This window comes from Protomyctophum bolini (assembly GCF_963924005.1).
Source record: "Protomyctophum bolini genome assembly, chromosome: 24".
Classification (NCBI taxonomy): domain Eukaryota; kingdom Metazoa; phylum Chordata; class Actinopteri; order Myctophiformes; family Myctophidae; genus Protomyctophum; species Protomyctophum bolini.
Window position 1 is genome coordinate 20,191,002 of NC_137885.1, and position 11,703 is coordinate 20,202,704.

Below are 11,703 nucleotides of genomic sequence, written 5' to 3' on the forward strand. Positions count from 1 at the left end.
GTGTACAAATGGAACCAAGGTCCTGTCGCGTAAAGTTTAGTACAATTGTGAAGTATAGAATAAGTGATTCGGACTCTATCAGTATTCAACTGGAACACCACTGAGTGGGCTGTACTGAGCACTGCTGCCTTGAATGGGAGAGATGCACCAAGGTCTGCAGAAACACAGCAATCTCTTTCTCTCTGGTGGCCTACAGTGGCTGATTATTTTCACGATTTTTTCCAAAATAGCAGATCTATGAGCTTGTAGATCACAATATTACAAAATTACAATAAGAATACACCGCAAAATCCTGACTGTTAGAGAGTGAAATTGAACCATAACCTTCTACAGGTCAACCAGTAAGCATCTAAAAGTCCAACTGAGACCAGGGAATCAAATTGATATTATGGATGCAACAACAACATCACGTTGGATTGTCAACATAGTTAACGTGATCATTCATATAGGCTATATGATACATTAGATCATATTTATTAGACAGTAAACATGCCACAACAAACCCTGGGCCTGCATAGACTGTAGGCCCCGCCATCAGGATCATAGACCAGGGGCTGCAGCTACTGTATGCTGTTTGACTACACTGCAAATGAGAACCACCCCGTCCCGTCCCGTCCCCACCCCTCCCTAGATCAGACGACTATACTCTAAGGATCAGACACTAAAGAGTCATAGTATCCGTGAGCAGAGCAGGGATCTGGGCATTTATGACGTGTACACTCCATATTGAAAGACAAACTTTGAGCTATTTTGTCCTCTGAGTTTTTCTGTTCCTACAATTCCCAAGATGCATTTCACAGGCAACTGCATCAGCCGCCTGTGAAATGCATCTTGGGAATTGTAGTCTATGGTCGAGGTTACATAAATAGGATTCGTCATCGTTGTTTTGCCATAAAGTTATGGCAGTGACTAGTAGTTTTCATAGTTTTCACAGATTGTATCCCAGTGACTCCGGGGTGCACTGGGCTGGGCGGCCGGGTAGCGATGCGTTGTTACTGTTAGTTAGCTTGTAGGCCTAGATCTGTTCTTTTTGGCAAGTGACATCACCTTGCCACGACGATGTGGCCTATAAATGAAGCTTAATGTTTCACCAACTTGAGCTCAATGAGCTGTGCATGTCCATGTTCCCTGCCAGCAGCTGTTCCGCATCCCTCTATCTATCCCCTTGTGGTGGTGAACAGTTGACACAGCACCAGATGCCAAGAAAAAAGACACTAAACTGCCTGAAACGTAAACAGAATTATCTATTTGGATCTGTCTGATCTCCACAGGAAAATATATTTGTTGTTTCCTGGCTGGGCTACGGTTTCACAGACAACAGACCCCACACACACACACACACACACACACACACACACACACACACACACACACACACACACACACACACACACACACACACACACTTCTCAGGGTTAAAGTGACACATCATTTTATAGAATAACCATGGCTCTTTCAGCTTTATGTAGCAGCCTGGCTGCATGCATGTGTGTTGTAAGTAAACTTAAAGTGAAGACAGGCCAGGGCTTGCCTGTAGAAATTCCTGCAGGATCAGGAATAGAAAACATCAAAGAGAACATCAAATAAGTCAACAGACAACAGTTGTATTTTCTTCACAACGATATTTATGAATCAAACCAAATGTGAGAAACTTGAATGCTGCTCTAATAACATCCAAACAATCAACCTGTGTGTGTGTGTGTGTGTGTGTGTGTGTGTGTGTGTGTGTGTGTGTGTGTGTGTGTGATGAAGGGAGTGCAGTGGAGACAGCGTCATTTTACAGGCACAGCTATTTACAAATAAAGGGATCATGAGCGAATATCGCACATGCACGGGCACACAAACACGCAGTCACACTCACACAGACACACACAGACACACAGACACACAGACACACACACACACACAAACAGAAGAGCAAATCAAGGTGAAATGCTACTCAGAAAGGTACTGTGAAAATAAATTAAGGAATCGTATACAAAAGGCCATGCAAGGAGTTACTGACAGCAGTGAGAGGAGCTGAGAGGAGGTGGAGTTAGTAGGTGAGGAGGAATAGAGAGACTCGAGTTGTCATGGTTTATGATAACGTCTATTCTGTAAACTTCAACCTTCCAGGCAGGAATAGAGAAAGTAGCAGACCGGCAACCTCAAAACGCACTACAATGCGATGGGTTGTAGATCTGCTATTGTTGCTATTTGAACAAAGTTTGTCAGTTTCTGCCTATGATGACATGCCCAAAATATCCCAATGTTTATAATGACGTTTCAAATAAGTTGCTATTAACTAGGCCTGTCAGTGTGTGCTACTGTGTGAACAGTCATAAATAGAATTCCATGGGTTCCAGTGCAATTGTTTGTCACAAGGCCTCAAAAACAACTCCAGCCCACAACTACGGAAACATGTGAATTTAAAAACATCTGTGTCAGTGATAAATGATGGTCAGGATGTTGTAAAAAACATACATCAAACATGGCAGAGTGCAAATCAGCAACCCCTTAGTTGTTTACTAAACAAAATGTGGCATTTTTTCTCTGCAGTTAATGTAAGTGAAGTGTTTCTCAATGACCACAGGGTGGCGCCGTGAGACAGTCATTCAGTCAGTTCTGGTTTCCCCACTACATTCTCTTTCTCCTCCCGTTGCTGTCATTCCTTAAGTCTAATAATAATGCCTAATTTATACTCCGTCAAACAAAGTGTGTCGCTTGCCTACAAGAACAGATCTACAAGTTTAGGATTAGGCCTTACCCCAATTAATCAGTGTTAGCTTGTAGATCCGTTCTTGTCAAGGATGGAGAATAAAATGAGCTCACGTAGAGATAAAAGTATAAGAATAACAGTTTGGCATCTTCAGTCACAACGTCTTTCAGTGCAGCCAATATCAGAACTTAAAACTTTTCTTTTTTAATTAGGTATGTCGCAAAATATACAAAACTTGGCCATAAACACATTTGAAAATATATTTTTGTCCCTGAAAATATGTTTTAACAATATGCCCCGGAGATTTACTTGCCACTCAAAATAGATGTTTTTATACGCATATTATATTTATGTATTTGATATAATTTGCTATGACTTTTCTTTTTGGAACATGAAATGTATCTCCTTTCTGTATGGGAGGACTTAAATTAAACCCTTGGCCTCTGAAGTCACTGAGGAGTCTGAAACTGAGTTAATAGTGCAACCATTTCCAAACCGTATAAAAACACATCTTTGTTGTGGAGTTTTTCAGAAATTCTACATTTTTGTAAAAAGCATCAACAAACAGTGATAACACAGCATCCAGGAAGACTAGTAAATGGAGAGGAGAGGAGAGGGGAGGAGAGGAGAGGTGAGCAGAGGAGAGGGGAGGAGAGGAGGAGAGGGGAGGAGAGGTGCATGGAGGTAAACACAAACAAAGCCATCACAACATCATGAGCAAATCAAATTATTCCCAACAACGAGGGCAATGGTGAGGAAATAAACGTCCATGTTATTTTACAGAGTAAACTGTAGAGAGTCCAGTCCCACGATGCACCATGCTGCTCTGTCAGTGTCCAACACCAAAACGTCTCCGTCTCTCTCTGCTGTCACTATACCGTGACTCTGTTACCCGTTTTCCATTGGCTAAGTTTGTCCATCATGTCTGCCATTTGCGTTGCCATAGCAGCCTGTCGGTAGCCATGTCTTTGGCATATAATCCGCCGCAACCCGTCCGGAGAAAAGCATTCTCCTCGCGGCGTCCCGCGCGGTCGCTCGCCCCTTTTCGTTTTTTTTTCAATATGGCCGCCAGACGGCCTCCGCGGCGACCATGTTGCCGGTCGGGGAGCTGCTGCTGTGGCTGGACTCGGCCTCCACCCCACCCTCGCTCTGATTGGGCAGCGACGGGTGCAGCAGGGAGGAGGAGCCTGTGGAGGCGTTGGTGCACGGCGGCAGGATGCGGGGCGGCGAGCGCGACGACGACGAGTCCCCGCCCCCTCCTCCGCCGCCGCCCGCCATCATGGAGAACTGGTAGGAGCCGGCGGCCGCAGAGTAGTACAGGTGGTACGGCGAGGAGGTGGACTGGAAGGGCCCGCCCTGCGCCTGCAGCATGGGGACACAATCCTTATTAACGTTTATCCTGATTAAAAAAAACTGCTCACAATAATCTTGGATAACCGTGGAGATTTTAATCTATCGTGAGATTGTCCTCCGTCAAGGCTCATGCACTATTTAGTATTATTAGTATATTTAGGAATTAGTTTTTGTTGAGTTGCAAATTCCGTAACACTTGAACCCTCTATAGTCTACTATGGGTTCCCCAATTAATCTTCCTCAAGGGCCATATTTTGACTAATGACTACGGTACCAGGCTGGGGGCCGAGTATAATGTAAATTCGGTAGGCTCTTTTGTTTCACTCTACACAAATCAATTCGCCAAAAATAGCAAATCTACAAGTGAGCAGCATCCCCCCCCGTATAGGGATGCTGGGTGACTGTGGTAAACAAAGTGGTAAACAAAAGTTCCATTTTAAGTTTAAAGCATATTTTGTACGTTTTAAGCAATATATATATATATTATCGCGGTAACGTCGTCAATCGCAGTCGTTTTCGCCCACAACAACTGCTCCGTGTCTAACGTTCCCACACCGTCCCGTCCCTTACCTGCACCTGGTGCGGGGCGTTGGCCGAGTAGGGCGGCGGCAGGTAGGTGTGGTAGCGGCCCGCCGGCGTGCTGGCCATGGCCGAGGCCATGCTGAGGCCCAGGGCCGAGGCCCCGTTGTTGTGGTGGTGGTGGTGGTGGTGGTGCGAGGGCGGCGTGTAGGTGAAGGCCGTGGCCGTGCCGGGGTAGTGGTGGTGGGCCACGCGGGGGTCCGAGAAGCGGGCGGGGTCGACGGGCAGCGACGACAGCGAGGAGAAGGGGCGCGCCTCCAGCGCCATGCGGGGGTCGCCGAAGGCCGCCAGGTCGGAGCCTATGGGGGGGAGGAAAGGGTTGAGGGTTACACACGTGCACACACACACGGTCACCCTTTTCCTGTCTGTGTTGATGTTAATATTTACTGTCGAATAATTTAAGATAAAACTACTTTTAAATTTTTTACATAAAACATAACATTTAAATATAATTTGTTGCTAAAATTATTAATACTATATATTGTATTATATTAATACACACTGATACATGGTGGTTTAGCACAGTAGTGTGTGTGTGTGTGTGTGTGTGTGTGTGTGTGTGTGTGTGTGTGTGTGTGTGTGTGTGTGTGTCCGTGTGTGTGTCACCTGTGAGCCGTGAGGACAGGTCTCCCAGCGAGGATCGCCCTGGCGAAAGGGGTGTGGTCGAGTGAACGGCGGGCGTGGTTATCTGGCCAAGGTAGGGATACGATTGGTCATAGGACCAGGAAGGAGAGGACTGCATCTGCCTGGAATCTGGATAGAGAGAGAGAGAGAGAGAGAGAGAGAGAGAGAGAGAGAGAGATTCAAGTCAGATTCTGACAATATGTAATAAGCAAATGGACCTTTACAGGTCAGTAACTCTGAGAGTGTACGAATGGATCATGGAACCAAATGGTACCATCCCTACACTCTCAGAGTTATGGGTGTCTTTTTAAATGCGAAGCATTGAACTATAAACTGAGTGTGGTCAGTGTCAAACAACCCACACTGGACTTAACCCACTCCTCATGAATGGTAAAACATCTGTTGCTCCTCATCTTCTGCTATAATTAGTACAACAGAACAGGTGGAATAATGCTTATTCCACCTGTTCTGTTGTACTGTTCTGCATGTTTCTACACCATACTGTACACGCCTAACAGAAACAAACGTTTCGGCATTACCCGTATTGCTTCTAAGATCATCGGACTTCCTACACACACACTTTCTGAAATGAACAAAGGTCATCACACGGCTAGCACTTTCAACATCAAATGACGCTGATCATCCCCTGTATCGCTTCTTTAACCTCATGCCATCAGGACAAAGATAGAACCTTGCCATGGAAAAAGGTCCGTTTTAGTAGGAGTTTTGTCCCCTCGGCCATCGCGGCATTAAACAAACGGCCCTGCCGATAGGATCATGGTTCTGTATACTCGTACTTTTGTATTGTCTTGGTGTTATGTGCTCTGTGTTGTTTTTGATGTGGGTGTTTGTCTTTGAACAGAATGTGAAGACGAATATCTTTCGGGACAATAAAGATTATTATTATTAACCCATTTTGGGCGCGCTATGAACTTAAAAAATGTGCCTCAAATCTTTCCGAAAATTGTCATGGTTTAGAAAACCTTTTATTTTTATTTCGACGTCAGGTCTGTATGGGTTAAACATTTACAGTTTGATTACCGGTACATGAAAGCAGACCAGACAGAGTTCAATATCTGAAGACAGTCCAAGCCAGTAGCTAACACAGAGTTTACGCACGCACGCACGCACGCACGCACGCACGCACGCACACACACACACACACACACACACACACACACACACACACACACACACACACACACACACACACACATACACACTGGATCAGCAGGTAACACGAATTAAATACCATATGGCCAGTTTATTGAACACGTACTGCACGAGTTAGAAAGCCATAATAAAACTGTGGACATTTCATGAAGCTTCACTTCACAAAGGTTTTCAGCTGGAGATGTTAGAGAGAGTGTGTGTTCAGACACATACAGTACATACAATCATTGCATTTCTTCTGTGATGTTGACAACTGAATATGCTCTGAACACGTTGGAGGGACACAGAGTTCAAGTAGGATGAATGTGGCCGTGAGGAGATGAGAGAATGAGGGGAGGGTTAACTAAACAATGGCAGAGAAAGCGGAGCTGTTAAGCACTTAAACCCTGTCGTATTGGCAAAAGCCTTAAAAATCTCTTTTTCGAAAAATGTGCAAATCATAAGCTCACACTGTGTCTCTTTGCGATGCGTTGTGAGCTTATAGATCAGGCTATTGTTGCAATCAAGAACATTTTTGGTGGATAAACTGTTAAGGACCACAATGGAAACAAGTCCCCAGGACGACTTTGTGTTATACCACATTGTTTACATTTCTGACAAGTAGTAAAGTATTGTGTCATCCTTCTAGCCTTAATGTCTGACTGTACCACGTGCTGTTTTACATCAAACACTCGAAAATCTGTTCAACCAAATGAAGCCGATGGCGTCCCTATTCTATTGTGGATTCTGTGGAGAACATTTGGCGAAAACAGTAGCCCTTTGTAGCGCAGTGTACCACAACCTTTTAGCTTTGGTGAAGGGCCAAAAAAAAAGGAGCAGGCCAAGTAAGTATAGAGCCCTGGGGGCACCACGTCAACTAAGTATGTAGAGTTAAGTGTTTAATTGGTGGTTAATTGCAGAAGGAAAAGAGAGAGAGAGAGAGAGAGAGAGAGAGAGAGACAAAGATAGGGAGAGATAGAGAGAGAAAATACAAAGTGGGGGATAAAACAAATGCCAGAGAAAGACAGAAGTTAATTGCAAAAGGAAAAGCGAAGGAGTAAAGACGAGAGAGAGAGAGAGAGAGAGAGAGAGAGAGAGAGGGAGAGAGAGAGAAGGGGGGGCAGAGATGGAGGAGAGAGGAAACGATTAACTTAGTGCGGGGGTGGAAGGATGGAAGGGGAGGGGGTGAGTGTATCTGCATGTGTGCGTGTGTGCTTGTGCGTGTGTGTGTGTGTGTGTGTGTGCGTGCGTGTGGTATCGCTCTCATTGAATTCAGTCCTCCCCACAGCCTAATAAACGTCACTGATCTCCCACTGACCTGCACACAGAACTTTGTGTGTGTGTGTGTGTGTGTGTGTGTGTGTGTGTCTGCATGCATGTGTGTGTGTGTGTGTGTGTGTGTGTGCGCGCGCAGACAGACGAGGAAGCAAATTGTACACAGCAGCCAAGTTGTCAATGAAGGCTTTTTAAGTCTAGCCAACAGCCCTCAAAAGCACTGATGCGTGTGTGTTAGCATCTGTGTGTATGTGCATTTGTCTGTGTGTGTGTGTGTGTGTGTGTGTGTGTGTGTGTGTGTGTGTGTGTGTGTGTGTGTGTGTGTGTGTGTGTGTGTGTGTGTGCGCGCGCACACATGTGCATGGAGTGCCTTGCAGCAGTGAAGCCTAGGCCTCGTGCCAAGCCCCCTCCTTTCCTGACTACTCTCCCCAGGCGGAGAGGACTAATCTGGGGGCAGGAGTCACACATGGCTGGGTGGGTGGCTGGCTGGCTGGCTCCCTAGAATTAATAGACCTAGAAAGGCCACTTCCTGGTGTTTCATGTTTATGTGTCTTTGAATGTGGGTGTCCCTCTTTTTTATTGATACCGTGCACGGCTGCAGTGCACGCTCACATGGTAGAATCAGACAGTAACCAACTTCCACCTCTACGTTACGTATTAACGTGAAATGTGATGTATTCATATGCAGTAGTTTTCAACCAGTGGTCCTTCAGGGGGTTCCAGGAGGTCTAAATGATGGAGAGTTGGTAACCCTTATAGATCTCTAACTCTTGAGAGCGTCAAATGAAATCATTTGTAGCTGTCAAGAGTTGCATTAGCCTATTCGTAAACATCCGCAATACTTCATTTACAAGACTATAGACCTCTATGTGCCCGTCGCAGTCGGCCACCGGCCTACTTGGGAACGATGCAACTTGGGAACCTAATGATATATGTTGTCATAGCACCCGTTTTTACTGTCAGCCGGTGTCCCACATGGAGATCTGTGTATGTGCCTGTGTGCCTGTGTGTGAAGACTGCAAACTGAAAAGTGTACAAGTGTAGCAATCAATTGGGCCCACTGGCAGAGCCTGATTTGTCAAGCCTCAATTGGCTGAGGCAGAGGCTGGAAATTGCACAGGTGAAAGGAGTTGGCCACATTAGGCCCAGTGGCAGAGCCTGGTCCAGGTGAAAGGAGTTGGCCTCACTGGCAGAGCCTGACCAGAGCCTTTTGTGGTGGTTCTGGAGAACCGTGGGTCCGACCGACTCGATACCTGGCACTGCACGCCCACGTCAAACGGTTCTCGAGTTGCGTGCATTACAACGGTACACAACACACACAGCACACACACACACACACACACGTACGCACGCAGAAACGTGGCGCATTTATAGTAGGAAGTCTACACAATATAGACTATAGAGAATGTAGAAGAATTTGATCAATGTTTCCCTGTTATCTCTCCTACATTACCAGCGTGGAATTGTGGACGGAATATTCAAAGTTTTGGGTCTGATAGGCTAAATGTCATCAAATGGTGGTCTGTGGCTCAAAAGCCGAATAAATAATGAGCCTTGATATGAAAAGTGTTGAAAACCACTGTTCATATGGAATCTACTTCAGTACACGGGATGTCCACTGTATTGCCTGCATCAGGGGTTCCCAACCACCGTCGTTATGCGGACGGGTGTCAGTCCGCGGCACATGTACCACGGGACACGAGACATGAATCTATAATGTTGCAGGAGGAGAGAAGTTGACTTGGTCGCATGAAGATACCAATACCAAGGATTCGTCAGTGATGCCATGTCACTGTGGTTTATAAACAGCTTTGAGTATGTGCTACTTCCGTGTTACATAACAGTTATGATATCACTGTCACATCCATGCTATTCTTATCATACTGTAGTCTTAGTTTCATGTATGTTCATGATCACAAGCTGTCCTATTTTGTCACGTTCGCACTAATGCACAATAACACAATTACCAGGATTATTATTCAAGGAAGGAGGTAGGGCCTGCACACCATTATTTTGGTAAAGGATTACTTTACGTTTCAATCCTAGTGGATCTTCATCAGGTCAGTATACTGTATGTCAATATTCAAGTACAGCTATGAGCTATCTTATAACCTTATAAACAGGAGGGAGTTTCCCTGGTAGGACGTGGCGCGTGGAAGGAACACGTTATTCCAGCCACTAAGTCAGTTCCTTTACCCCTCCATCAGGCTCCCCAGCTGACCAGGCCACAGAAAGGCCCTTTCTCCTTTATGGAAATAACAAAGATGAAGGAGCTGGCACAATTTCTTTTGGTGTTTGTTTGGTTTTTTTTTACACACCTGTAAACCTGTGGTGTACTGATGACCTTAAACTCTGAGAGTACAAATGTAACCATGGTTACGTTTGTACACTCTCATAGTTACACGTGGATAAAAATAGCAATCAGTATTTTTCTCATGGCTGAGTATCACTGAGTATCAGTGTGAAACTTAAAACCCACCCATTCTATTTGGAAGCAACTAGGCCTACCACTGCAACTAGGGCACTGCAAACCAGTGGTCCGAGGACCACCAGTGGTCCTTGAGGGCGTTCCAGGTGGTCCCCAGCTAAATGATGGAGAGTTGGTAACCAAATAGACCCTTATAGATAGTAAAATGGAAAAAGTCATTTCACGCTCTCAAGAATTCAATTATTGTTAAACATCTGCATTACTTAATTTACAAGTCTTTAGTCTACATCATAATTGGAGAATGTAGAAGAATTATTTTGGATCAATGTTTGCCTGTTATCTCTCCTAACGTTAAAAAATCGTATCCAACGACAACAAAATATAAAGTTTTGGGTCTGAGAGGCTAGATGTCATCAAACGGTGGTCCGTGGCTCAAACAAATACTGAATAAATATGGGCCTTGATATGAAAAGGGAAACCTCCTAGTCCTACAGTCTCATACAGTATAAACACGTGGAGTGAATGTGGCCATTCTATGCGTTCTATTTCTGGAGTTTGGGCTTTATCTGCTAACTGTTGGGGAGGTTTACTACATTCCCACACGCGCACAAACCCACGCACACACAGACACACAGATACACAGACACACATACACACGCACACGCACACACACACACACACACACACACTTGCATACACAAACAACCTGTCAGACACACACATAAACACACACACTCATACAGTGTACACACACACACACACACACACACACACACATATTGTACGCTGTCAAACATGACTCATGGCTTGCTACACCCCCCCCCCCCCCCACAAACACCCCCCCCTCACACACACACACACACACACACACACACATGCCTCTCTTTCTTCCTCTCGCACGAATGTTAAATAAAACAGAGAAGTGAAAGAAAGGAGGAAGAAAAGGTAAAAGGAGAAATGAAACGCTTGAATGCCATTCCACAATGGAAATAGAAAGGACTTTTTTGTGTGTTATCCTTTTAACCGTGCCTGCCTGGCTGTGCTGTTAACATTGCTGACTAATAAAGCATTAAAAAGTATGTCTACTATGACAAATTGAAGCAGAGATGGCAGATGGACAAAAGAAAAAGTCAATATAATTCCGACAACATTGCGCAAAACCTTTTCCTTTGGACATATTTTGTCCCCTGGAGATGTCACATGCAGCTAAACCTTTCCAATAATCATTGTCTTGAGCGACTGTCCACTTTTCGTTTTGTGAGCTGGCTGGATTTCCTCCATAAACACTGTCACAAATGTTCAGCGAGCATCTCAATTAAGGATTATTTTTAAATTAAACCTTTTTTTTCTCCCCTTCTCACCACCAGCTCTCACTTCCTCCTTCCCATGAAAACACACACACACACACACACACGCGCACACGCACACGCACACGCACACACACACACACACACACACACACACACACACACACACACACACACACACACACACACACACACACAGACCACAACGGGTTTGACCAAAACCACAATGAGGAACACTGGGGGTTTAATGTAAACTGTAATGCCTCAACTCCTAACCAAGGTTATAA

At 45.1% G+C, this 11,703-nt stretch overlaps 1 protein-coding gene across 2 annotated transcripts in view; it reads right to left on the reverse strand.

Moving 5' to 3' along the window:
• Positions 1–1,741: 1,741 nt before the first annotated feature.
• The window catches only part of runx1 (RUNX family transcription factor 1), a 26,960-nt gene continuing 16,998 nt past the window's right edge, over positions 1,742–11,703 (reverse strand). Inside the window, exons 7-9 of one of the 2 annotated variants that reach the window (XM_080758277.1) lie at positions 5,237–5,383; positions 4,628–4,929; positions 1,742–4,060 (exon numbers count right to left, since the gene is read on the reverse strand). In XM_080758277.1, coding sequence (XP_080614403.1) covers positions 3,755–4,060; positions 4,628–4,929; positions 5,237–5,383 — 755 coding nt within the window. In that variant the 3' untranslated portion in view covers positions 1,742–3,754. Of the gene's footprint in view, positions 4,061–4,621; positions 4,930–5,236; positions 5,384–11,703 lie in introns of both variants that reach the window. The other variant, XM_080758276.1, reaches the window with a different exon arrangement.